This window comes from Schistocerca serialis, chromosome 4 (genome assembly GCF_023864345.2).
Source record: "Schistocerca serialis cubense isolate TAMUIC-IGC-003099 chromosome 4, iqSchSeri2.2, whole genome shotgun sequence".
NCBI lineage: Eukaryota > Metazoa > Arthropoda > Insecta > Orthoptera > Acrididae > Schistocerca > Schistocerca serialis.
Genome location: NC_064641.1, coordinates 660,974,547 through 660,998,040, shown reverse-complemented (window position 1 = coordinate 660,998,040; position 23,494 = coordinate 660,974,547). Strand labels below are relative to the sequence as shown.

At 43.7% G+C, this 23,494-nt stretch overlaps 1 protein-coding gene across 3 annotated transcripts in view; it reads right to left on the bottom strand.

The window, feature by feature from the left end:
• Positions 1–790: 790 nt before the first annotated feature.
• LOC126475529 (sialin-like) overlaps positions 791–23,494 on the bottom strand; it is a 93,119-nt gene continuing 70,415 nt past the window's right edge. For all 3 annotated transcript variants that reach the window (XM_050103466.1, XM_050103465.1, XM_050103467.1), the window contains 4 exons: positions 19,175–19,416; positions 16,943–17,063; positions 8,204–8,355; positions 791–1,155 (listed from right to left, as the gene is read on the bottom strand). In XM_050103466.1, coding sequence (XP_049959423.1) covers positions 8,234–8,355; positions 16,943–17,063; positions 19,175–19,416 — 485 coding nt within the window. In that variant the 3' untranslated portion in view covers positions 791–1,155; positions 8,204–8,233. The remainder of the gene's footprint in view (positions 1,156–8,203; positions 8,356–16,942; positions 17,064–19,174; positions 19,417–23,494) is intronic.

Here is a 23,494-nt window from a genome sequence, read left to right as displayed (position 1 = left end):
CAGTGGGTTGTTGTTATGTATCTGCGTACTGAAAATAAAATGCTCTATTTCATAAGGCAGGTCTGTTCTAAGTTCAGAAATCCATATTAACTTACGTGACAAAATTTACCACTAAACCCAAACCATGCTGGAAAATACTTTAAGAAGAGTTATTTTACGAGTATCTTCTTCATTTAATGGCCTCCCAGGAAATTTTATCGCAATTATTGAGATACGATGTCCATTGTTCAACATTTCAGGAATCCTTCATTATTTGTTACAACGGTTTGAAATCCTAACTGGTCTGAAATTATTAACAACGTTCATCCACATGAATCTGCAAATCTCGATCCATATATTATTGTGCTGGTATTCAAGGCTAAATTAAAAGAACAAAACATGTTTTTGGTAAAGTAATTCACACAACTGATTTTCAAAAAGAAGGTTGCCACGTGCCCATATTTTAATCACTTTATGTGAAATCGATTAAATAGTTGACATTTTTGATATTGATAAAGTCGTATGTGCAGAGATTCCAGATATTCGAACATATAGTAAATTATACGAATATGCTGCGAAACTTAGGATGCACGGACCTTGTGGTGCACTTAACCAAAATTCTGTGTACGAGAGATGGTAAACGCACAACAATCAGTTAGTGGATATCCAGTATTGCCAGCTTCTTGGTAAGTTTAAGTCGCCTCTTTGCAATGGAAAAATCTATGTTACTACTACTCTTAGTGAAGAATGACTGCAGCGAAGAATAGCGACATATTTTAATAAGGCAGAAACTTATAAATTGAGACAGCAATTCTTTTGATGATGTAGAAGTCATGTATTTCAGAATGAACTTAGATTTAAATTTGTGAATACAATGAATGAACTCGTGTTCTTCGTGATGCTCAGATCATAATTCTGCAGACAACTAATGAAGAAAGTTGTTTGCAGAATCTTTCCATCCACGCTGTTCGTTCCTTGTTGAGGACGAGAATAGTTGTTATGGCTCGCCTTGATAGTAATTGCAGCTGTCCTGGCCAAGGTGATTGCGTGGTGCTCAGAAAGGGACCCTCGGCATACCGGCTGTTGTACGCATTTTCTTTCCGTTATTGACGACCACAGAGTTGGTGTTGTCTGCAACAACGACGATGTAGCATAGCTGCGTCGACCACATTGGTGCTGCAACAAAGAAAATTGCCAGATGAGCGTATGTGCGGTTTAGATATTCAGTGGAGAAACATACGCCTTGTTAGGGCCGTCGAAGCCCTTAAAAACAACTTGACAGTACGCGAAAAGTTAAAAATTGTAAGGCGTATTTGCCTGTGAGACATCGATGCCTAGACTGAATATACATTTGGGAAGTTTTCCGTGTTTTCACCGTTTGTGTGCAATAGCTTTCTTGAAATATCTAGCCTGGCCGTAGTCCTACCCTGAAACTAAGGGAACACCTTTGGGAAAGGCTTGGAATGTCGTTTTGGCTCCATTGCCCAACATCACTATCTTCTCTGGTTTCGCATTCTGAAGAAGGATGGGCTACCTTTCCTCCGCAGACATACCGTTCAGTTCAAGCTGTCATAAAGACGAAAGGTGAACTCAACCCATATTAATCTCCACTAAAAGGTGCCATTGTACTTTTGATCAGTTAAAGCATCATTCATTAGCAGAACAAGAAATGGGAGAAACGATAGCTATACCACTCAGGTCACTTGTGGAGTATAGACATAGGTGTAGAACGACGCCACGTTAGCGCGGTTTAAGCCTACCTCATACGACGAGTGAAAAACTAAGCGGTAGATCAGATCAGTGGTTCTCAACTTTTTCATCTCAACGCTCCCTTTCTTCCTTGGAGAGATGACCGGCGCACTCAAAGTTTATCTTTTACACAGGTCCTATTGTGTTGAAAGTACTGCTGTAAGGATTGGTGAAAACATGGGATGGTCCTTACACATAATAACTTTATATAAAGTAACTAAATATTCTAATGTTAAAAAAATGTTTTGACTAATCACTGACATTTTTCAAAATTAATTTTTAAAAGAAAATCGTATATTTCATGTGATGAACATACTTTTCTAATATTCATTGTAAAAATCATTAAAGAGGTATTACAACCAGCTGAATAATTAGAAGTTAAGTCACAGATACCATAACAAATGCCACATGGGTAGTCTGTGCCGAGCCGGTTAGAGAAATCCATAGTCAGAACAATGAGTTTGAGCTCATCCACTTCGAGACCGCTACTGACTTTCATACAGCATGTTTGCTCACGTAACAGCTTATGGATGATGGAATATTAATCCTTACAAATTTGTTTCTAAAACTTTTTTCGTATTTATGTGTCTTTCCTTGATCTGACCTCATTCATAAACTAACGGGAAATCTAAATATCGGCTTAGTCTATGATATTGGATACGTATTATTGTACCAGTATTTAGGAAATTAAATTCACGTACCATTTTGTCTGTTAGTAACTAAAGTAAACGCTGAACACATGGCTCCTCACCCTCTCCTCCCCCCATCCCCTCCCCCCCCCCCCCCCCCCAACTCGATTCTCACTCACTGCGTCCTTTTCGTTCAAACGCCACCTCTGGAAATGAAATAACATCCACGATGAGAACCACTAGACTGATACACACTGAAATACGTGAAGTTTAAACTGGTCGTTAGTCATGTGGTGTCATCTGTGACAAGATTCATGAACCGCGCCAAGAGCGGTGGTGACGTAACGTAGAGATACAACACATGCACCGTCAGTTATTAATACCGAAGCTAAGCTTCTGTAATAGCAGGTACAAATGGGTGCAGCTGTTTGCGAGTAACGTGGCTGAACTTGTCTTTGGTACAGATTAGCAGAAGTAGAAATCCCACTAGATCAGTTTGCAGCACGAAAGACAAGATTAGGCAGCACCTGTTTAACACCCACAGCTATAAGAGGCGCCAGATGTGCCACAACTAGAAGATTTCTCTACAAGACGTGTCACAATTAGCAGCGGCCAATTGGATGCCGTGCTGAGAGGGGCACTAGAGGTGTTCAACTGCAAGATGTCTCGTACTACAATTATTAGCGAAAACTGACACGGGTGGAAGTGTACAAGGAAAAAGAGGGGCGCCAAATGAAAAGTCATTCGTGTAGAAAAATGTTGTCAAACTGGTCTGGGAATAGGTATTTATGGAACGGCATACACTAAGCCATCAAAAGTATCCGGACACCTGGCTGAAACTGACTTACAAGTTCGTGGCGCCCTCCATCGGTAATGCTGGAATTCAGTATGGCGTTGGCCCACCCTTAAACTTGATGACAGCTTCCACTCTCGCAGGCATACGTTCAATCAGGTACAGGAAGGTGTCTTTGAGAATGGCAGCCCATTCTTAACGGAGTGCTGCTGCTGCTGCACTGAGGAGAGGTATCGATGCCGGTCGATAAGGCCTGGCACGAAATCGGCGTTCCAAAACATGCCAAAAGTGTTTATATGATTCAGAGCAGAACTCTGTGCAGGCCAGCCCATTACAGGGATGTTGGTGTCGTGTGACCACCACAGACCGTGCATTATAAACAGGTGCTCGATCGTGTTGAAAGATGCAATCGCCATCTCCGAATTGCTCTTCAATAGTGGGAAGCAAGAATGTGCTTAAAACATCAGTGTAGGTATGTGCTGTGATAATGTCAAGCAAAACAACAAGGGGTGCAAGCGCCCTCCATTAAAAACACGACCACACTGTAACACCATCGCCTCCGAGTTTTACTGTTGGCACTACACACGCTGGCAGATGACGTTCAGCAGGCAGTCGCCATACCCAAAACCTGCTATCGCATAGCCACATAGTGTACCGTGATTCGTCACTCCATACATCATTTTTCCACTGTTCAATCGCCCAATGTTTTTGCTCCTTACACCAAGCGAGGGGTAGTTTGGCATTTACCGGTGTGATGTGTGACTTATGAGCAGCCGCTCGACCACGAAATCCATTTTCTCACCTTCCGCCTAACTTTCATAGTACATGCAGTGTATCATGATGCAGTAGTGTGTTTGCATTTTGCGGCGTGCACTGCAGCTGTAGCGTTTATAAATTGAAGTACTGACAAACTTATTTGCGCACTGTTATGTAGTTATTAAATTTAATAGTTTTCAGCGGTCTTTCTTGCCGTTTGTGGCGAAATAAGGATTTAATAAACTTTTGAAAACGTTCGCTCGCTGTGTTTTTTAGAGTTTTCTGTGCGTTGAAGTCGTTTAATAAATTTCGTGCTTTAGTAGTCAACTGACGTTTATTATTGTTTCTAGTGAATTACTTCAGTAAAATTTTCATTCAGTGTTTTAACTTCGTTTAGTGTTCCAGTGGCAGGTTAAATTTTTTGGTTTTAGCTAATAATTTTGTGAAGTTTTGTATTGGTATTGGTATTAGCTGTGGTGTAGTAGTATTAATACAAGTAGTTGCTTTCTTAGTAGGTAGAGAATTTCGAGACCATTATTGTTAGTTCTACAAATAGTTCTATTGGTGTAGCTGAACTTCGGTAATGTATAGTTTTCTCACTAACTGTAAAATTTTACCATGAGTGTGAAGTGGGGGCTCTGTAGTAGATTTATGAGTAGCAGGTTAGGGTGTGGTATTTGTTCAAAGTACACTCCTGGAAATTGAAATAAGAACACCGTGAATTCATTGTCCCAGGAAGGGGAAACTTTATTGACACATTCCTGGGGTCAGATACATCACATGATCACACTGACAGAACCACAGGCACATAGACACAGGCAACAGAGCATGCACAATGTCGGCACTAGTACAGTGTATATCCACCTTTCGCAGCAATGCAGGCTGCTATTCTCCCATGGAGACGATCGTAGAGATGCTGGATGTAGTCCTGTTGAACGGCTTGCCATGCCATTTCCACCTGGCGCCTCAGTTGGACCAGCGTTCGTGCTGGACGTGCAGACCGCGTGAGACGACGCTTCATCCAGTCCCAAACATGCTCAATGGGGGACAGATCCGGAGATCTTGCTGGCCAGGGTAGTTGACTTACACCTTCTAGAGCACGTTGGGTGGCACGGGATACATGCGGACGTGCATTGTCCTGTTGGAACAGCAAGTTCCCTTGCCGGTCTAGGAATGGTAGAACGATGGGTTCGATGACGGTTTGGATGTACCGTGCACTATTCAGTGTCCCCTCGATGATCACCAGTGGTGTACGGCCAGTGTAGGAGATCGCTCCCCACACCATAATGCCGGGTGTTGGCCCTGTGTGCCTCGGTCGTATGCAGTCCTGATTGTGGCGCTCACCTGCACGGCGCCAAACACGCATACGACCATCATTGGCACCAAGGCAGAAGCGGCTCTCATCGCTGAAGACGACACGTCTCCATTCGTCCCTCCATTCACGCCTGTCGCGACACCACTGGAGGCGGGCAGCACGATGTTGGGGCGTGAGCGGAAGACGGCCTAACGGTGTGCGGGACCGTAGCCCAGCTTCATGGAGACGGTTGCGAATGGTCCTCCCCGATACCCCAGGAGCAACAGTGTCCCTAATTTGCTGGGAAGTGGCGGTGCGGTCCCCTACGGCACTGCGTAGGATCCTACGGTCTTGGCGTGCATCCGTGCGTCGCTGCGGTCCGGTCCCAGGTCGACGGGCACGTGCACCTTCCGCCGACCACTGACGACAACATCGATGTACTGTGGAGACCTCACGCCCCACGTGTTGAGCAATTCGGCGGTACGTCCACCCGGCCTCCCGCATCCCCACTATATGCCCTCGCTCATAGTCCGTCAACTGCACATACGGTTCACGTCCACGCTGTCGCGGCATGCTACCAGTGTTAAAGACTGCAATGGAGCTCCGTATGCCACGGCAAACTGGCTGACACTGACGGCGGCGGTGCACAAATGCTGTGCAGCTAGCGCCATTCGACGGCCAACACCGCGGTTCCTGGTGTGTCCGCTGTGCCGTGCGTGTGATCATTGCTTGTACAGCCCTCTCGCAGTGTCCGGAGCAAGTATGGTGGGTCTGACACAACGGTGTCAATGTGTTCTTTTTTCCATTTCCAGGAGTGTATATTCATTGGGGGGAATGCAGTGGGGAAGCCAGTGGTCATTTTAGTGAGTTCCTCTCCTGGGAGTGCAGAATCTGTAGTAGAAATAAGTTGATAGAGGAGCAGGAGCGTAAGATCTGTGCCCTTCAGGTGCAGTTACAACGCGCAAAGGTGGAACTACATAGGTTGAGGAGGGTGAAGGGTGGTGGGGAACGGGAACTGGCAGTTGGCAAGAAGGCAGCTAGGAAGAGGTGGTATTCAGACAGTTTTACTTTGCGTATATGCAATAGATTTGACCAGCTGTCAGAGGTCAGTGGAGAGGAGTCTCGTGTAGCTGTAGATGTAGGGAACATGCAGCAGTCCTCAACAATTAGGAGGCCTAGGTTAGTTGCAAAATCTAACAGAAAGAAGAAGGTTCTGCTGCTCTAGGTAGTTCTCAAGGTAGAGGTGTGGTCCAGCAGTTGCAGGAAGTGTTGGGGAATGAGTACCATGTCACCAGCATTGTGAAGCCTAGGGCAGGGTTGGCTCGAGTGACTGACAGCATAGGGGAGTTATGTAGGAATTTCACGACCAGGTAGTGATAGTGGGTGTAGCAGGGAACAGTCTTGATAGGCGCGGGGAATATGATGTAGGTGGTGACCTGGTGAAGATAGCTACTCAAACTGGTGACGCTAATGTGCATTTCGTGCAACTGTTTCAGCGTCATGATTGGCCTCACCTTAATGCGGCTGTCAGGCATGTTAGAATGGGGCTGGGGAGGGCGCTGATGGCAGAGGGCACGGGTCACATCTCAGTGGTGCCAGTTGGGTCTATCAGTAGATCAGGTTTCACTAGGCATGGCGTGCACCTCGGTAGGTTTGGGAAGGGGAGGCTGGCTAAGCTTATAGGTGACAGTGTAGTGGGTGGTGGTGGTGGTGGTGGTGGTGGGGACACTCATGGAAAAATTCCTATAGTAGTTAGTGTTAGAGCTGCACCTTTTTTAGACTGATGTCAGTTGATAGGTGTACCTGCTTAAACGAAGTCCCTCTAACTAAGGGCTCACCTTTCGAGAATGCAATGTTTCCAAGTAGAGAAGGAATTAGCATATTTCATCAAAATATAAGAGGTATTAGTGATAAAGTTAGTGAACTGCTTATAGATGTTGACTCTGAAATTATTGGTATATCAGAGCACAACTTAAATAATTTGACAATTCAGAGGCTTCCTTTACCAGGATACAGATTAGCTGGCTGTTTCTCAAGGAGTTCCTTGTGGGGTGGGGGAGTGGCTATGCACATAAAAAACAGTATTCCATTTGAGTCCATAGACGTGTTGTGAACGGGCAGTTGAATTTAGTCTAACTAAACTTCTAATTGTTGTTGTTTATAGGTCCTCTAACTCCAACTTAAGAGCATTTCTACTCAAGCTAGAGAGGGTTCTTGATTCACTTCTTAGGAAGTGCCAGAAATTAGTTTTGTGTGGTGACTTCAATATTAATTTTCTATATGATGGTGTGAGAAGAAGTATGTTGGTAGATCTCCTAAATTCATGTGCTCTGAGGCAGACTGTGTGTTTTACAACTAGGGTGCAGGGGAACAGTAGCACAGTCATAGACAATATTTTTACTCATTCTTCATTACTAGATGGGCATTCTGTTAGTAAGAGCGTTAATGGCCTTTCAGACCATGATACAAAAATTTTAACACTAAAAGGCTTTTGTACTCAAACCAGTGTTTCATTTAATTACAAACTATGTAGGAAAGTTAATCCAACAACAATAGAGAGTTTTTTAAACCTTGTCAAGGAACAAGAGTGGCAGGATGTTTATAGTGCCAATAACATAGATGATTAATACAATGCTTTCCTTAACACATTTCTCATGCTCTTTGACAGTTGCTTTCCATTAGAACGTTCTAAACGGGGTACTAGCAGTAATAGGCAGCCCGGGTGGCTGATTAGTCGGATAAGTATATCTTGTAGAACAAAGTGGAAATTATATCAAAATGTTAGAAGTAGTCACAATCAAGCGCCCCATTCTGCTCTCTCACGATGTCTAATGATTACTGGTGTCGCTGATATGGACTACCGGGCAATAGGTGGCAGCACAATGCACCTATTATCAAATAGTATGTTTCTGGGGGTGTCCGGATACTTTTGATCACATAGTATATACAAGTGATCTGCTTAGGTTAAGAAGCTATAATTAGAATTAATGTGAATATACGTACCGTAGAGTTTCAGTGACCGGTTAACGCAGCCTAGGGTACGATGGCTTTCCAGTGACCTTTTTGCGTCGTTTGTCTGTCCGCTATTTGCGTTACACCTTCGTCAAATGCTGTGTTCTCGATGCCCTCATTGACGTTTGCTTTATGTGCTCTTTCTGAAACGAAGAGAGATAAAAGAAAGTATAATGAATACGTTTTTTAAATTTCAGTACGTATCTATCGCTGACCCTGATAATGTATTTATAATAAAGTGCAATTTGTGGAAGTGATGTACAGTGTGGTGTTGATATCATATGAACATTAACTTACAGAAAAATCATTAATAATGGTAACGTAGAGAGAATGGAAAAGTAGGAATTAATTGTTTGAGATTGATAAGTAAAATAACGTAGTTAATTAACCAAACATGGCATCGAACTATTAGTGTGGCAGAGTTACTTAAATTCGTGACCAATACGAAGTGATACAAGGTATAGTCCTGACGATTTTAAAGGCTTTATGCTGTTTCTGAGTTTAAGAGACAAAGTGTCATTCGCAAATTGAAACATTTCCGTCATCTTTCCCGTATAGTGTAGTAATAGGACAAAGGCATCAGTGACCCGATACATTTGTATTGAGGCAAGAATATCTTTGGTTAAATTAGGGTACTTAATGGTTTTGTGGTTTCTAAGAGTGCGCGAGTGGTAATCACGCTTTCAAGAAGCTCATTAATGACACATAAGTCCGTGGTCAGCTACTTTCATGCGTTCAACAACTATTAAATGTTGTGGAAGCACTGTGCAGCATTTTGCTTCCACAGATAAGGTAAAAAATTTGTGAAAACTGTGTTGCCCACTTCTTATTCGACTTTGATTTGACAGTCACACAGCTTATTATTGATTAGAATATATATTTGTAAATTTTCATCCCACGACCACACCAATTTCCATGTATATAGTCCCAACCCAACCATACACACACAGTATCTCTCTCTTACACGCAGATCGCACCTCTCAATTTTGCACTCCACATTCATGTACAGGTCAACACAGTGCGTTTATATCGTTGTTTGACTGAGTCATGTACTGTAATATTTCCATACTGTCTGAAGCAAGGAAGTTCAATAGTAATTTGACGACCTGGACATCGGCCGTAGATAGAAGGGTTATGATGCTTTGAGGTCTCCTGTACCTCAAATCGGCAAATAACCGCATAGGATGGGCACTGTGTGTTTCCGCTGCTGACAGGGGAATATAATGTGGTTAATGCCCTATTTCTCTCCTCGGCTATTACGTAATGGAGAGTCCACTGTCACAATTTGATGTCAATTCAGATGAGGATCCAAGGCAAAGGATCATTTTAGAAGGTAGTTTATAATTTTCTATGTATGTTTCCAAAAATTTCAGCTAATTTTTGGATAATAAATTAGCATGATACGGACAAGGAAATCCAGAAATTACAAGCTAAATTCAAAACAGGATACTTTTCAGTGCTGGCGTGAGAATCAGGTCACGAGGATTGGCTTGCGACCTCACTGCCTGCAGAGAACATTCCAATCAGGAAAATGCACAAATTCAGAGATTGACTGTACTTGTTCCCACCAACAAATTATCCGATTCATGAGTCTTCCTCCAGGAAATACTGCCTTTCCCGAATGTAGTCGGGAACAACCGGAAAAAAAAAGAAAAAACGTTCCTCCTTTTACCCTCTCGCATAGTCTCTAGCAAGCACGTAAGTGTGAATTGCAGAGTAGACCTGCAGATGTAGGCGTCGCTGGCCTGTGTTCACAATCATAGTGCTACGTGCCTGCATGTAACGGTGAGTGCACACTTTATTTTTTAATGGGTTCAGGCGATTGCACATATCACGTAAATTATGACTTGGAGATTGAGAGTTTTTGTTATTACTGATCTTAACTCACTGAAAAGGCATAACATACTCCTCACATTACCGGATGACTGCTTTTCAATTAGGCACTGTGTTTTTGAACGGTACTTTCTTAGAGGTTGTGCTAAAGAGATTCAGCTCTTTCGTGGGTTATGGGTCATAAATTGTCCCACTAACTCTGAGCATCGATTTGAGCCCTGGGACGTAATGTTATTCGCCTTTCGGGTGGTGCTCCCATGTGAGGACGACTGTACTGGACCTGAGAAAAATTCGGGACAACTTTATACTAACAATAGAGAAGGCCGTGACTGATCATATTGACTGGCGCGTATACACACATCAAAAATAGTTTTGCATGATCCCGGTTCCCAGAACTCCTGAAGATAGACGTTAACTCTGGATATTGTACCACAGACACAGTCCCTTTGCTGTTCGGAGATGTCACTAAACCAGCCCAAAGATTTAAACAACCAAGCGTGAGCAGCGCCTATAAGACGGAGGGGGTCCGACAGCCGATCAGTTCCAGTCATTCCACCATGAAGGAGGTACGCGGCTCGTGTTTTCTGTAGTTCAACCATGCCTAGGCGGTCAATGCCACGGTTCGATAGCGTCTGCATTGTTACTTTGTGCCAAGGACTGTCAACAAGGGAAGTGTCCAGGCGTCTGAACCAAAGCGATGTTGTTCGGACATGGAGAAATTACAGAGAGACAGGAACTGCCTTACTCAGGCCGCCCAAGGGCTACTGTTGCAGTGGATGACCGCTACCTATGATTACAGCTCGGAGGAACCCTAACAGCAACGCCACCATGTTGAATAGTTTTTTTCGTGTAGCCACAGGTCGCCGTGTTACGACTGAAACTGTGTACAATAGGCTACATGATGCGCAACTTCACTCCCGACGTCCATGGCGAGGTCCATCTTTGCAACCACGATACCATGCAGCGCGGTACAGATGTGCCCAACAACATGCCGAATAGACCGCTCAGGATTGGCATCAAGCTCTCTTCACTGATGAGTGCTGCTTATCCCTTCGACCTGACAATCGTCGGAGACGTGTTTGGAGGTAACCCGGTCAGGCCGAACGCCTCAGACACACTGTCCAGCGAGTGCAGCAAGGTGGAGGTTCCCTGCTCTTTTGGGGTGACATTAAGTGGGGCCGACGTACGCCGGAGGTGGTCATGGAAGGCGCCTAACGGCCGTGCGAAACGTGAATGCCATCCTCTGACGGATAGTGCATCCATGTCGGCAGCATATTGGCGAGGCATTCGTCTGTGTGGACGACAATTCGCGCCCCCATCGTGCACATCTTCTGAATGACATCCTTCTGAATAGCGACATCGCTCGACTAGAGTGGCTGCATGTTCTCCCGACACGAACCCCGTCTACCTGTCTTTCAGACTGCCTGGGATAGACTGAAAAGAGCTGTTTATGGACGACGTGACCCACCAACCACTCTGAGGGATCTACGCCGAATCCCCATTGAGGAGTGGGACAATCAGGACCAACAGTGCCTTGATGAATTTCTGGATAGTATGCCACGATGAATATAGGCGTGCATCAATGCAAGATTACATGCTACTGGGTATTAGAGGCACCGGTGTGTACAGCAATCTGGACCACCACTTCTGAAGGTCTCACTGTATGGTGGTACAACATGAAATGTGTGGTTTTCGTGAGCAGAAAAAAGGGCGGAAATAATGTTTATCTCTATTTCAATTTTTTGTACAGGTTCCCACTTTCCAAAAGATGTCTGAAGTAAGCAAGTATTCGTCTTATTGACTTAAGGATCATTTTTACAGTTCCTTACTCCAGTCGATAAAAATGGAACCCTTATAATATCACTTTGTTGTCCGTCTACCTGTCCTCCAGACTGCCTGACTCTCTGTCCGACTGTTAACGACACACTCATCTCAGAAACGGGCGGAGGTAGGAAGTTGAAATGTATCTCACATACTGAAGTCTACGGTCCCTTGACAATGTAAAAAATTTAAGTTTCTAAGTCAAAGCAATCAAAAGATACTACCATTTATGTCACATGCTTTGATACTCGCAAACGCATTCACCAAATCCTATACGGTCCTTCCAGTTGACCTAGAATCACAAAATTTGACAATAAGCAAGTTTCCACAGTACAAGGAAAGAAAAAGAAACCGAAAATTGTTAATTTGTATATTTTCCAGACACTACAAGACAATGAGATCCTGGATTATCTTTTCTCACTAGCAGACGAACTTGAGAAGTCAGAAGTTGAAGCTGATAATCTAGAAAAGGACGATACTACAGCTTCAGAGACATTTGGAATATGTATGCCACGTATCAGGTCAAAATTGTCAACGGCAGCTGGCAGATCACAAATTTTACAAATAACAAATAATATTGGCAGTAGACTTACAACTGTCTATCCTCAAATTTTCGTTGATGAGAAAGCTGATGAAAAGGCTGAACACAGCTCTCAAGATGTTAGTGGCTTTGATAGTGATTGTGGTAATGATAAATCATTCTTAGAAAACAGTATGATTCTGTCTAAGAAGCCAAAATCTAAAGTGGATTTCACTGTGTCAGATAATGAATTGTTTGAGAAACCTTTTTGCAAAAATATTATGGAGCACATAGGTTTGCCAAAAAAATTATATACTGCTCCAAATAATATGTATAAGTAAAACGGAAAAAATAGCTGTTCTTGAACTGCATAATTCATAGGCATGCTCATAACAACTGGAATCCTTCACCTACTGGCAACTGATAATTGCCGTAGTGCAGACCCAATGCTGAAAGTGAGTTCAGTTACAATCATCATGACACTGTCAAGGTACAAGAAAAACATACAGAACCTGCACTGCAATGGCAATAGTGTTAATTTTCCTCCAAAAACTGGTCCATATTGTAATAAAATGTGTAAAACTGGACCACTTATTGCGTCACTGAACAAGAACTGTTTGGCAGAATATGAGCAATCTTCTATACTGGCAATGGACGAATTACTGTAGGCACTCAAGGGGCACACATTTTAGATAGTATACGAAGCCCATAAAAAGGGTTACAAAACCTGGTGTCTTGCATATCCTAAAAGCAGTTTCATTTCAAACTTTGCAGTGTACACCGGTAAATCCAGCAACCCAATATAAGACTTCAAGAATTACAAGACGTGTAAGCGAGCAGTGCTGGAGCTGTGTGAATCATTTGCTTTACACGGACAGAAGCATTGTATTCGATAACTCTTTTATTATAGAAGATGAAAGGATTGACAAACTGAATTCTTTACAGTTGTGGAAATGTAAGAGGAGAGGATTGTCATAAATATTAGCATACATAAAAGGTGATTACAAACGTGGAGAGTTTCTGTTTGCAGTACGGTGTGGTATAACTACTTTGAAGAGGTAGGACAAAAAAAAAGCAGTCTGTGTGATGTCTACTTACAACGACCCAAAATACGTCAAATTTACTGAAATAAAAATTAAAGACGGCTCTAATATAAATCTATCTTGTCCTGAAGTAGTATGCCATTACAACAACACAATGGGCGGAGCCGTGAAGTTCGCTATGCTACGGGAACGTTACATGATAAGCAGACGATCTGTAAAATTGTAGCATGGATTGTTGTTGATTTGGCTATTATCAACTGATACGTCTTGTATAAAATACCGGTAGAACGGCAAAAGAGAAAACAGCTGACCTTTCGTCTAGATTAACAACACAACTGATTCATATGTATTCATCCGAAAAAAAAGCGGTTCGGTGTCCACTTTTCTAGTCTGCCAGCTGATGTCCAGCTAGTGAAAGCAGATAAACATGTCATGAAAGACAGTGGCACTAGGGAGAAATGCAGGTACTGCATTATAAAATCTAAAGATAAGAGAACAAAAGTAATTTGTGATGCTCAGATGTACCACTTTGCGCCAGACTGTGCTTTTCTTTCATGGCATGTAATAAATTAGTACATGTATAGGTAATTTATCAATTACATTATTTCCTACCAAAGCCTGTTTGCGTCTAAAAAAGAAAATTACAAAATCTTCGAGTCAACTGAAAACTGTATTCACCGTGAAAGCTTACATTCGCATGTAGCAGACATCTACGGGGAGGAGATCCACCGTATCTTCTAGATGCTGCAGAAACTTCGAATTAAGAAAGCAAATGTGCTTAACAGACCGGCTTTCGTACAGCATTGTCGGGACAACGACATTATGCCGCGGTTTGCTCACCTGCGGCACGCTACCCACACGACGAGGACTAACGGATTTTACAGTGTGCTAGTTTGGCCCTGGTATGGGAGCACATTCGCATCGCGAGACTTGAACTAGACAAAATTGGACGTACTCTATTCGCATTCCACCAACGACTGTTATCCACTCTCGTCCTGTACGTGGGAGTGGGTGGATAGAAAAACCTTCGCATCCTGTGGACTCTGCAAGCGCAAAGCTATTTTGAAACAAAGTAACAAGTTGCCCCGACTTCCGGAGGTACACAGAAAATCAACACCAAGGACTCGAGGACCATCATCAGTTTGACTGGAAAGCAGCTTTACGAGGCCACAACATCCGTGCTGTCAAAAGGAATAAATTTGGCACCGGTTCCAAACACATTAAGCAAACGGGAGATCATCAGCAGCATCGAGCTAGCCATTCTGGGGCTGCTCTCTGATACCGCCGAAGAAGTGAGAAGAGAGACCTGCAGGGCCCTTTACAAGGCAAACATGCCGAAAACTAGCGTCTTCTCGGCATAACACAGAGCGATATGTGACCTTCGAGAAGACAGTTGACATGCTATTACAAGACCCAGCTTACAAGCCAGTAGGAAAGGATCCTACACCATCTATGACTAGGAAGTCCAGATCAGTCCTAAACAACTCAGGAATGGACAAGGATACGGTCAAAAGGTTTTATCCTAGAGCACTGATACCACTACGGTTATATGGCCTTCCACAGATACGCAAAAAGGAAGTTCCACTACATCCAGTATTGGAAACGATAAATTCACCATGCTGAATAGCTAAACATTTGGCCCAGTTACTTTATAGCAACTGGGCCAAGTGTTTAGCTATTCTCGTGGGTCACAGCACGTATGTCAAGAGTTCAACTGAGTTTATGAAGTTGCTTCAGAGGATACATCTGGTCAAGGGTGATCACGTGCTCAGTTTCGAAGTCACTTCTCTCTTCATATGGATACTGCTAGAGGACTGCTAGGCTTTTCTAGGGAGCCACTTTGACGAAGACACTGTGGAACTGTTGCGCGATACGCTCACTACCACCTACTTTTAGTGTGGTGGAAAGTTGCACCAGCAGTCAGACAGGTTTACTATGGGAACCCTCCACCCCCATCCCCACTCCTTGCGCCAGGCATCGCAAACCTATACCTGGAATACTTCGAGGAAATGGCTCTCAAAACCATGCGTCTGAAACCAAAGGCATTCTACCGATACGTGGACGACACATTCCTGGTGTGGCCACAGGGTGAAGAAAACCTGCAGGAAATTCTTGACCTCATTAATAGCATACACGACAATGCAAAGTTCAACATGGAGGCAGAAGAAAACGGATGGCTCCCTTTCCTCGATATCCTGATTCCTGATAAGGAAGAAAACTGATCGCACACTGCGACATTCTATCTATAGAAAAAAGACACAAGCAGAACTGTACGTAACCGACTATAGCTGCCACCATCCAGCGCAACGCAAATTCGCAAGAATGGCTACTCGGGTACATAGACAAGAGGAGCTCTCCAGCCGAAAAAGAAAAAAAAAAAGCCATCCGAAAGAAGACATAAAACGTATAGCGTTCCTTCCATATGCTGGGCCCCACACGACCAAAATCGCCAGGATATTTGAGAAGAACAACATTAAAACCATTTTCCGATCTTCGGATAAAATAAAAAGTACGCCTGGCTCAATGAAAGGCAAATAGCACTATGGATACCTGGAGGCTACAGCATCAGTTGCGAATGTGACAAGCAGTATATTGGCCTGACGTCACGCCGTGCGCCGTCATGAGATAAGCGTTCGCTCCGGAAACTGGAAATTTGTGGTAAGGTCTTATGGGAGTAAACAGCAGAGGTCATCCGTCCCTAAGCCTATACACTACTTAATGTAACTTAAACTAGCTTACACTATGGACAACACACACGCCCATGTTCGAGGGAGGACTCAACCTCCGACGGGGGGAGCCGCACTGTTCGAGACATGACGCCTAGACAACGCGGCTACCCCGCCATTCGCTTCGTCCAAATGGACAAATCCGCAGTGGCATAGCACACTCTCAACAAGGTCATATGTTTGATGTTGAACAGACAGAGATGTTGCGCCGGGTGAACGTGTTCTGGGACTCGATCACCAAAGAGGCAGTGGAGACAGGGATCCATGACGATCATGTCAACCGGGATAGCAGTTTCCAGCTGGGCTCTGCATGAGATGTAGCACAATCAAGAATACGCTGAGTGCGCTCTGATTTGAAAGCGGCTAATGGAACAGACAGGCGTCACCAGGACGCGACAGCATGACCCTCCAACACGCCGGAAATCCCCGCCCTCCCACCACCGCCAGCGATTCCCCCCCTCCTCTTCCTATTCTCACCCCCCCCCCCCCCCCCCATGACGCCAGTTCCGGATGCACGCGATTGACCAAGCAGTTGCAGACGATACAGAGGAGCCTTCAGTCCAACGTCTATAAAGATATGAACTGAACACGAACCCGACATTTCGCCTGTAGATGACGAGTAGGAAACCTGTCGAAACTTTGCCGTAATATGACGCTGATAACCCGAGAAGACTTTATCATCGAAATTTGTCGAGAAAGCCTGCGTTCCCATATAACCATTTCCAAGTTACGGTCTAGAACTTTAAGAGAATATTCCAGAACATTGTGTAATGAATGTACAACTCACCTGAGGCTGGCACGTTCCAGGGCTGCTCCTCAGTGGTAGTGAACACAGCGTAAACGACGTACGACACGGTGGCCACCGCAGCCGACAGGTAGAAGACGGTGTTCCAAGCCGCGCGCGTTGGCTGTAGGCAAATGTTTTTTGCGTTATATTTTAAGCGACTGGACACAGGGTCCAGAGATTTCAGTTAACTTCAGAATGGTTTTACCTCCTTAGTTCCTTGTTGCTAGTTTAGTGATTATTTCACAGTCAGTGCAATAATTGGGTATCAATAATCAGTCTTGCTGTGGCCACGGCACTGTGCTTTTGTCTGTGTCGTATGTGTGTGTGAGTAGGAGTACTTCTGCTAGAGAAAGAGCTAAAGCTCGAAAGTTAGTGTGAATGTTGTTGTCTGTTACGTGTTTCTTTACTTCACGCATTGACATGCTCTCGGTGAGTGTTGCATTTCCCTTATTTTACATGCTGAACTAATAATAAATCATTCTAGGCTGGTCACCCTTTCTTTTCTGTATGATGACATAGTGTCACCTTTAATTGTTTTTTTCGTTGTAGCTGTGAACAAAAATAAATGCAGATTTATGTCTTACGTCACAGCATGGGCAAAACAGCAGAAGAAGGCTAAATAAAGCGAACGACCCTCCAGCAAGGGACGAACCGATAGCTGAAATTGTTTCACCACGTGCCACATGCTACTACTACTGCCGTAAACAAGCTTTCGTCAACATAACGATGGCTATTACGAAGAGTTCACAATAGGAAAGATACGAACAACTCAATCGTAATTGCAGGAAAATCATAAGTCAGGAATTTTATGTAATTAACAGACTCTTTTTGGGTCCACACGCTAGTATGAGTCCACATGCTAGTATGCTTATTGTTTTCCTCAAGTTACATTTCGCTATTAATTGTGAAGGACCCAATATACAAGACGCATTATGTTGACTTTTTTTTCCTACTCCACTCACCTTTACATCTCAGAGTAGCACGTGCAACCTACGTCCTCAATGATTTGCTGGATATACTCCAATCTTTGTCTTTCTCTATAGGTTTTACCCTCTACAGCTCTCTCTAAGTATCATGGAAGTTATTCACTGATGTCTTAATAGATGACCTACCATCCTGTCCCATTTTCTTGTCAAGGTTTTTCATATATTCCTTTCTTCGCCGGTTCTTTGGAGAACGTCCTCATTGCTTACCTTATCAGTCCACCTAATTTTCAACATTCTTCTGTAGCACCGTATCTCAAATCTTTGATTCTCGTGTTACCGGTTTTCCCACAGTCCACGTTTCACTACCATGCAATACTCTGCTCCAAACGTAATCTCAGAAATTACTTCCTCAAGTTAAGGCCTATGTTTGATACTTGCCAGTGCTTCTTTGCTTTACGTGTGGCCCTCTCTCCGTCCGTCATGGGTTATTGGTTTAATTAGTTGTAAGTTCTAGGCGACTGATGACCTCAGAAGTTAAGTCGCATAGTGCTCAGAGCCGTTTTTGAGATCCTGTAATGTTATCAGCGAATCTTATCATTGATATCGTGTCATGTTGAATTTTAATTCCATTCTTGAACCTTTCTTTTATTTCCATCACTGCTTCTTCCATGTACAAACTGAACAGTAGGAGCGAAAGTGTACATGCCTATCTCACAAACTTTATTAATATGAGCACTGTGTTGTGGATAATCCACTTTTATTGGCTCTTGTACATACTGTATATTACTCGTCTTTCCCTGTAGTTTACCCGTATTTTCCACAGAATTTCGGACATTTTGAGTCACTTGACCTAGTTGAACGCCTTTTTCAGGCCGACAGATCCTATGATTGTGTCTTTATTTTTCTTCAGCATGGCATCCATTATCAAGCGCAACTTCAGAATTACCTTTACCTTTCCTAAAGCCAAACTGATCGTAATCTAAACACATCCTCAGCTTTCTTTTCCATTCTTTTGTATATTATCACATTGGCTTACTATGGCTATAACATTCCTAATGAATCCAGCAAACTAGAAGTGAAATAAATCCTACTGGCAGAGGATGAGATTGTTTGAAAAGGACACGGCCGATTCGTTATTCTCACTTGTTCAATCCGAGATCGTGCTGCGTTTCTAATGAACAGGGTCTCCGAGCAACGTTAAGCTCTGCGCTTCCTTCCTCCCTCCGAAGCCGGACGGCAGTGCACGGTACCAGATGGTGTTTAGTTTCGTCTGTTTCTCCAAGCTGTGGGTGAATTGACAACTTACGTTGTCGTTGGTGAAGGCACCGACGACGTAAGGCACTGCGATGCCCGTCAGGTTTGCGAACATGTTGACGATTCCGACGATGGTGCCCGCGTAGTTGGGCGCGATTATCTGCATGTTGAGGTAGGAGCCCGTGCAGTCGGTGGCAGTGCAGAAGCCGCTGATGGCCAGCATCGCGATGATGGTTGCGCTGTCACAGCCCACCAGCGCCACCACAACCAGCGCCACTGCGGGCACCAGGGTACCTGCACACACGACAAGCAGCGTCTCTGTCGAACCCCTTCATCAGCTTATAAGTCAAAATTACTGAAAAGTGCTACACCAGGAAAGGTAAATGTGCCTCAGCATCAAATAATCCTGAGCAAATAGGGATCATTATAACGAATACAGGGATTAAAGACCACAAGATCGTTGTACCGGGACTGACCCCGTAATATCCACAGCCTCTAAAAGTAAACGCAAAATACACTGCTGGAAAAAGAACACCCTTTTAGAGGGTTCCAGTTCACTCAAGATTTATTGTTGCAACAGTGTACAGTGTACAGGAAATGATTATAATTACATATCAATCGCAGACGTACCGGAAACACCCATATTAATGCGTGGTGTAGCCTACATGGGCGGCAATGCAGGCGGTGACTCTGGCATCCAGTCGATCGACAGAAGGCGAATACTGTCCCAGGATACCTTATGCCACGACTGTTCGACCTATTTACGTGTTTCTGTAACAATTGTTGGTTAACAAGTCACGAGTCAGTTCCCATTCCATCATATCCCACACATGCCCGATTGGAGACAAGTGTGGAGAAGATGCTGGCCAGGGAAGTTGCTCCACGTCTTGGAGAGCACACTGAGTTTTACGGGCAGTGTGTGGGCGGGCATTATCCTATTGGAAAAGACATCACATTCCTGTTGCAAGAAAGACAAAAGGATGGGTCTAACAACATTCACTATGTACCACAGAGAAACATCAAAGGCGAACGAGACTTGTAGCTTATTGCACCCCAGATCATAATGCCTGGGGTGGGGCCAGTTTGTCCTGGACGAATAAACTCTACAATGCAGCGTGTCGTACGCGTAAACGACCATCATTTGCCTGCAGACAGAATTTGCTTTCATCGCTGAAGACCATTCCAAGTGACCTTCTAATGGTACCACTCGAGGTGGACGCGTCGATGCTGTGGGAAGGGTGGAAGATGGGCTGGAGTTGTGCGTGCCTGTAGTCCCTGTAATAAACGATTCGGAACAGTTCATGTTGACAAGTCTGGTATTACAAGCCCTCTTATTTGTGCTGTGGTTGCTGTGCAGTCTGCCACTGCTGCCCTTACAATATGATGATCGAGGCTAGCGTCTACGTTGCGAGGACGTCCAGAAATTCGTCTACAGGTGTCATAATATTCACCTAACCACTGATTCCACCATCGCTGCACAACTGACGTCCAACTTGTGTGGCAGTTCTCCAAAAGGACCATCCCCTCACTAGGAAGGCCACAATATGATCTCTTTCAAACTCACTCAGTGCGTCTCTGCGGCATGGTTGCCTGCTTGCGTCACACGTTTGCACCACACTGAGCCTTGAGCCTTCTGGTTGTGATCATCCCCTGTTACAGGCTAGACATGAATGGCGCTCTGGTATCTATGCCCCATCTGTTGTTGGACGACGTTAAAACCATTCTCAGTACATCTACTATCCGCCAGGTGGCATACGCCGTCATCGGATCAAAATCGAAGTTGTCTTTGAGGGTGTACTAATTTTTTTCCGGCAGTGTAGGTGTACTTAAATAAGGAGATAAAATTCGCTTGACGCTTTCCTAAAAGAGAGTCTCCACTGCTCCCCAACTACATAAATGTAGACCAGATATGGCTTAAATTGAAGGAAATAGTATCAGTGACAATTGATACATTTATAACGAATAAATTAATGAAAGTTGGTACTCATCCCCTATGGTACACAAAACAGATCAGAATACTGTTGCAAAAGCAACGAATAAAGAATTCCAAATTTAAAAGAACACAAAATTTCTAAGATTGGCGATGTTCTACGGAAGCTCGAAACTTAGAGCGGACTTCAATGCGGGATGCTTTTAGTAGGCTCCAAAACGAAACTTCTTTTCCAAATCTGACTCGAAACCAAAGAAATTTTTGTCATATTGAAGTACTTCATAGGAAAGATGCAATCAATACCTTCACTGCGTCTTTCCAGTAGTAAAATAAGCAATTGCTAAAGAGGAATTATTAAACTAAGATTTCCGAAATTCCTTCACCAAAAGAAGACCAAGGGTAGCGAAGCAGCTTAAATCACTTAATAAAGTAATCATTTCGGTTACGATAATATAAAAATTAGGTTCTTTTCAGAAGATGCTTATATAGTAGCCTCTCACTTAGGAATCATATACATGCGCTCGCTCGGCAAAAGATACGTATCCAAAGACTGGAAAGTTGCATAGGTCACACTGTACTCAAGGAAGGAAGTGGGAGTAATTCGATGAATTACAGACCCTTATCACTGACGTGTATTTACGTTAGAATTATGGAATACAGGCTGTGTTCGATCATTATGAGCGAGATTGAAGGAAACGGTCTGTTGACTGACAATTAGAATGGATTCAAAAACTATTACTCTCCGAAAATTATTTCAAGCAGTTAGTCCACGAATCCACGCGAATTGAAAATGGTTGCGAAAACACACTTGACCTCTTAGCCACAAACAATCCAGAGCTGATAGAGAGCATCATGACTGATACAGGGATTAGTGATCACAAGGTCGTTGTAGCTAGGCTCAATACCGTTTCTTCCAAATCCACCAGAAACAAACGCAAAATAATTTTATTTAAAAAAGCGGATAAAGTGTCACTAGAAGCCTTCCAAAGAGACAATCTCCATTCCTTCCGAACTGACTATGCAAATGTAGACGAGATGTGGCTCAAATTCAGAGATGTAGTAGTAACAGAAATTGAGAGATTCATACCTCATAAATTGGTAAGAGATGGAACTGATCCCACGTGGTACACAAAACAGGTCCGAACGCTGTTGCAGAGGCAACGGAAAAAGAATGCAAAGTTCAGAAAAACGCGAAATCCCGAAGATTGGCTAAAATTTACAGACGCGCGAAATTTGGCACGGACTTCAATGCGAGATGCCTTTAATAGTTCCACAACGAAACATTGTCTCGAAATTTGATAGAAAATCCGAAGAAATTCTGGTCGTATGTAAAGTACACAAGCGGCAAGACGCAGTCAATACCTTCGCTGCGCAGTGCCGATGGTACTGTTACCGACGACTGTGCCGCTAAAGCGGAGTTATTGAACGCAGTTTTCCGAAATTCCTTCACCAGGGAAGACGAATGGAATATTCCAGAATTTGAAATACGAACAGCTGCTAGCAAGAGTTTATTAGAAGTAGATACCTTAGGGGTTGCGAAGCAACTCAAATCGCTTGATACGGGCAAGTCTTCAGGTCCAGATTGTATACCGATTAGGTTCCTTTCAGATTACGCTGATACAATAGCTCCCTACTTAGCAATCATATACAACCGCTCGCTCACCGATAGATCTGTACCTACAGATTGGAAAATTGCGCAGGTCGCACCAGTGTTTAAGAAGGGTAGTAGGAGTAATTCATCGAACTACAGACCTATATCATTGACGTCGGTTTGCAGTAGGGTTTTGGAGCATATACTGTATTCAAACATTATGAATCACCTCGAAGGGAACGATCTATTGATACGTAATCAGCATGGTTTCGGAAAACATCGTTCTTGTGCAACGCAGCTAGCTCTTTATTCGCCGCTATCGACAGGGGATCTCAAGTTCATTCCGTATTTCTTGATTTCCGGAAAGCTTTTAACACCGTTCCTCACAAGCGACTTCTAATAAAGCTGCGGGCCATAGGGTATCGTCTCAGTTGTGCGACTGGATTCGTGATTTTCTGTCAGGAAGGTCGCAGTTCGTAGTAATAGACGGCAAATCATCGAGTAAAATTGAAGTGATATCAGGTGTTCCCCAGGGAAGCGTCCTGGGACCTCTGCTGTTCCTGATCTATATAAATGACCTGGGTGACAATCTGAGCAGTTCTCTTAGGTTGTTCGCAGATGATGCTGTAATTTACCGTCTAGTAAGGTCAACCGAAGACCAGTATCAGTTGCAAAGCGATTTAGAAAAGATTGCTGTATGGTGTGGGAGGTGGCAGTTGACGCTAAATAACGAAAAGTGTGAGGTGATCCACATGAGTTCCAAAAGAAATCCGTTGGAATTCCATTACTCGATAAATAGTACAATTCTCAAGGCTGTCAATTCAACTAAGTTCCTGGGTGTTAGAATTACG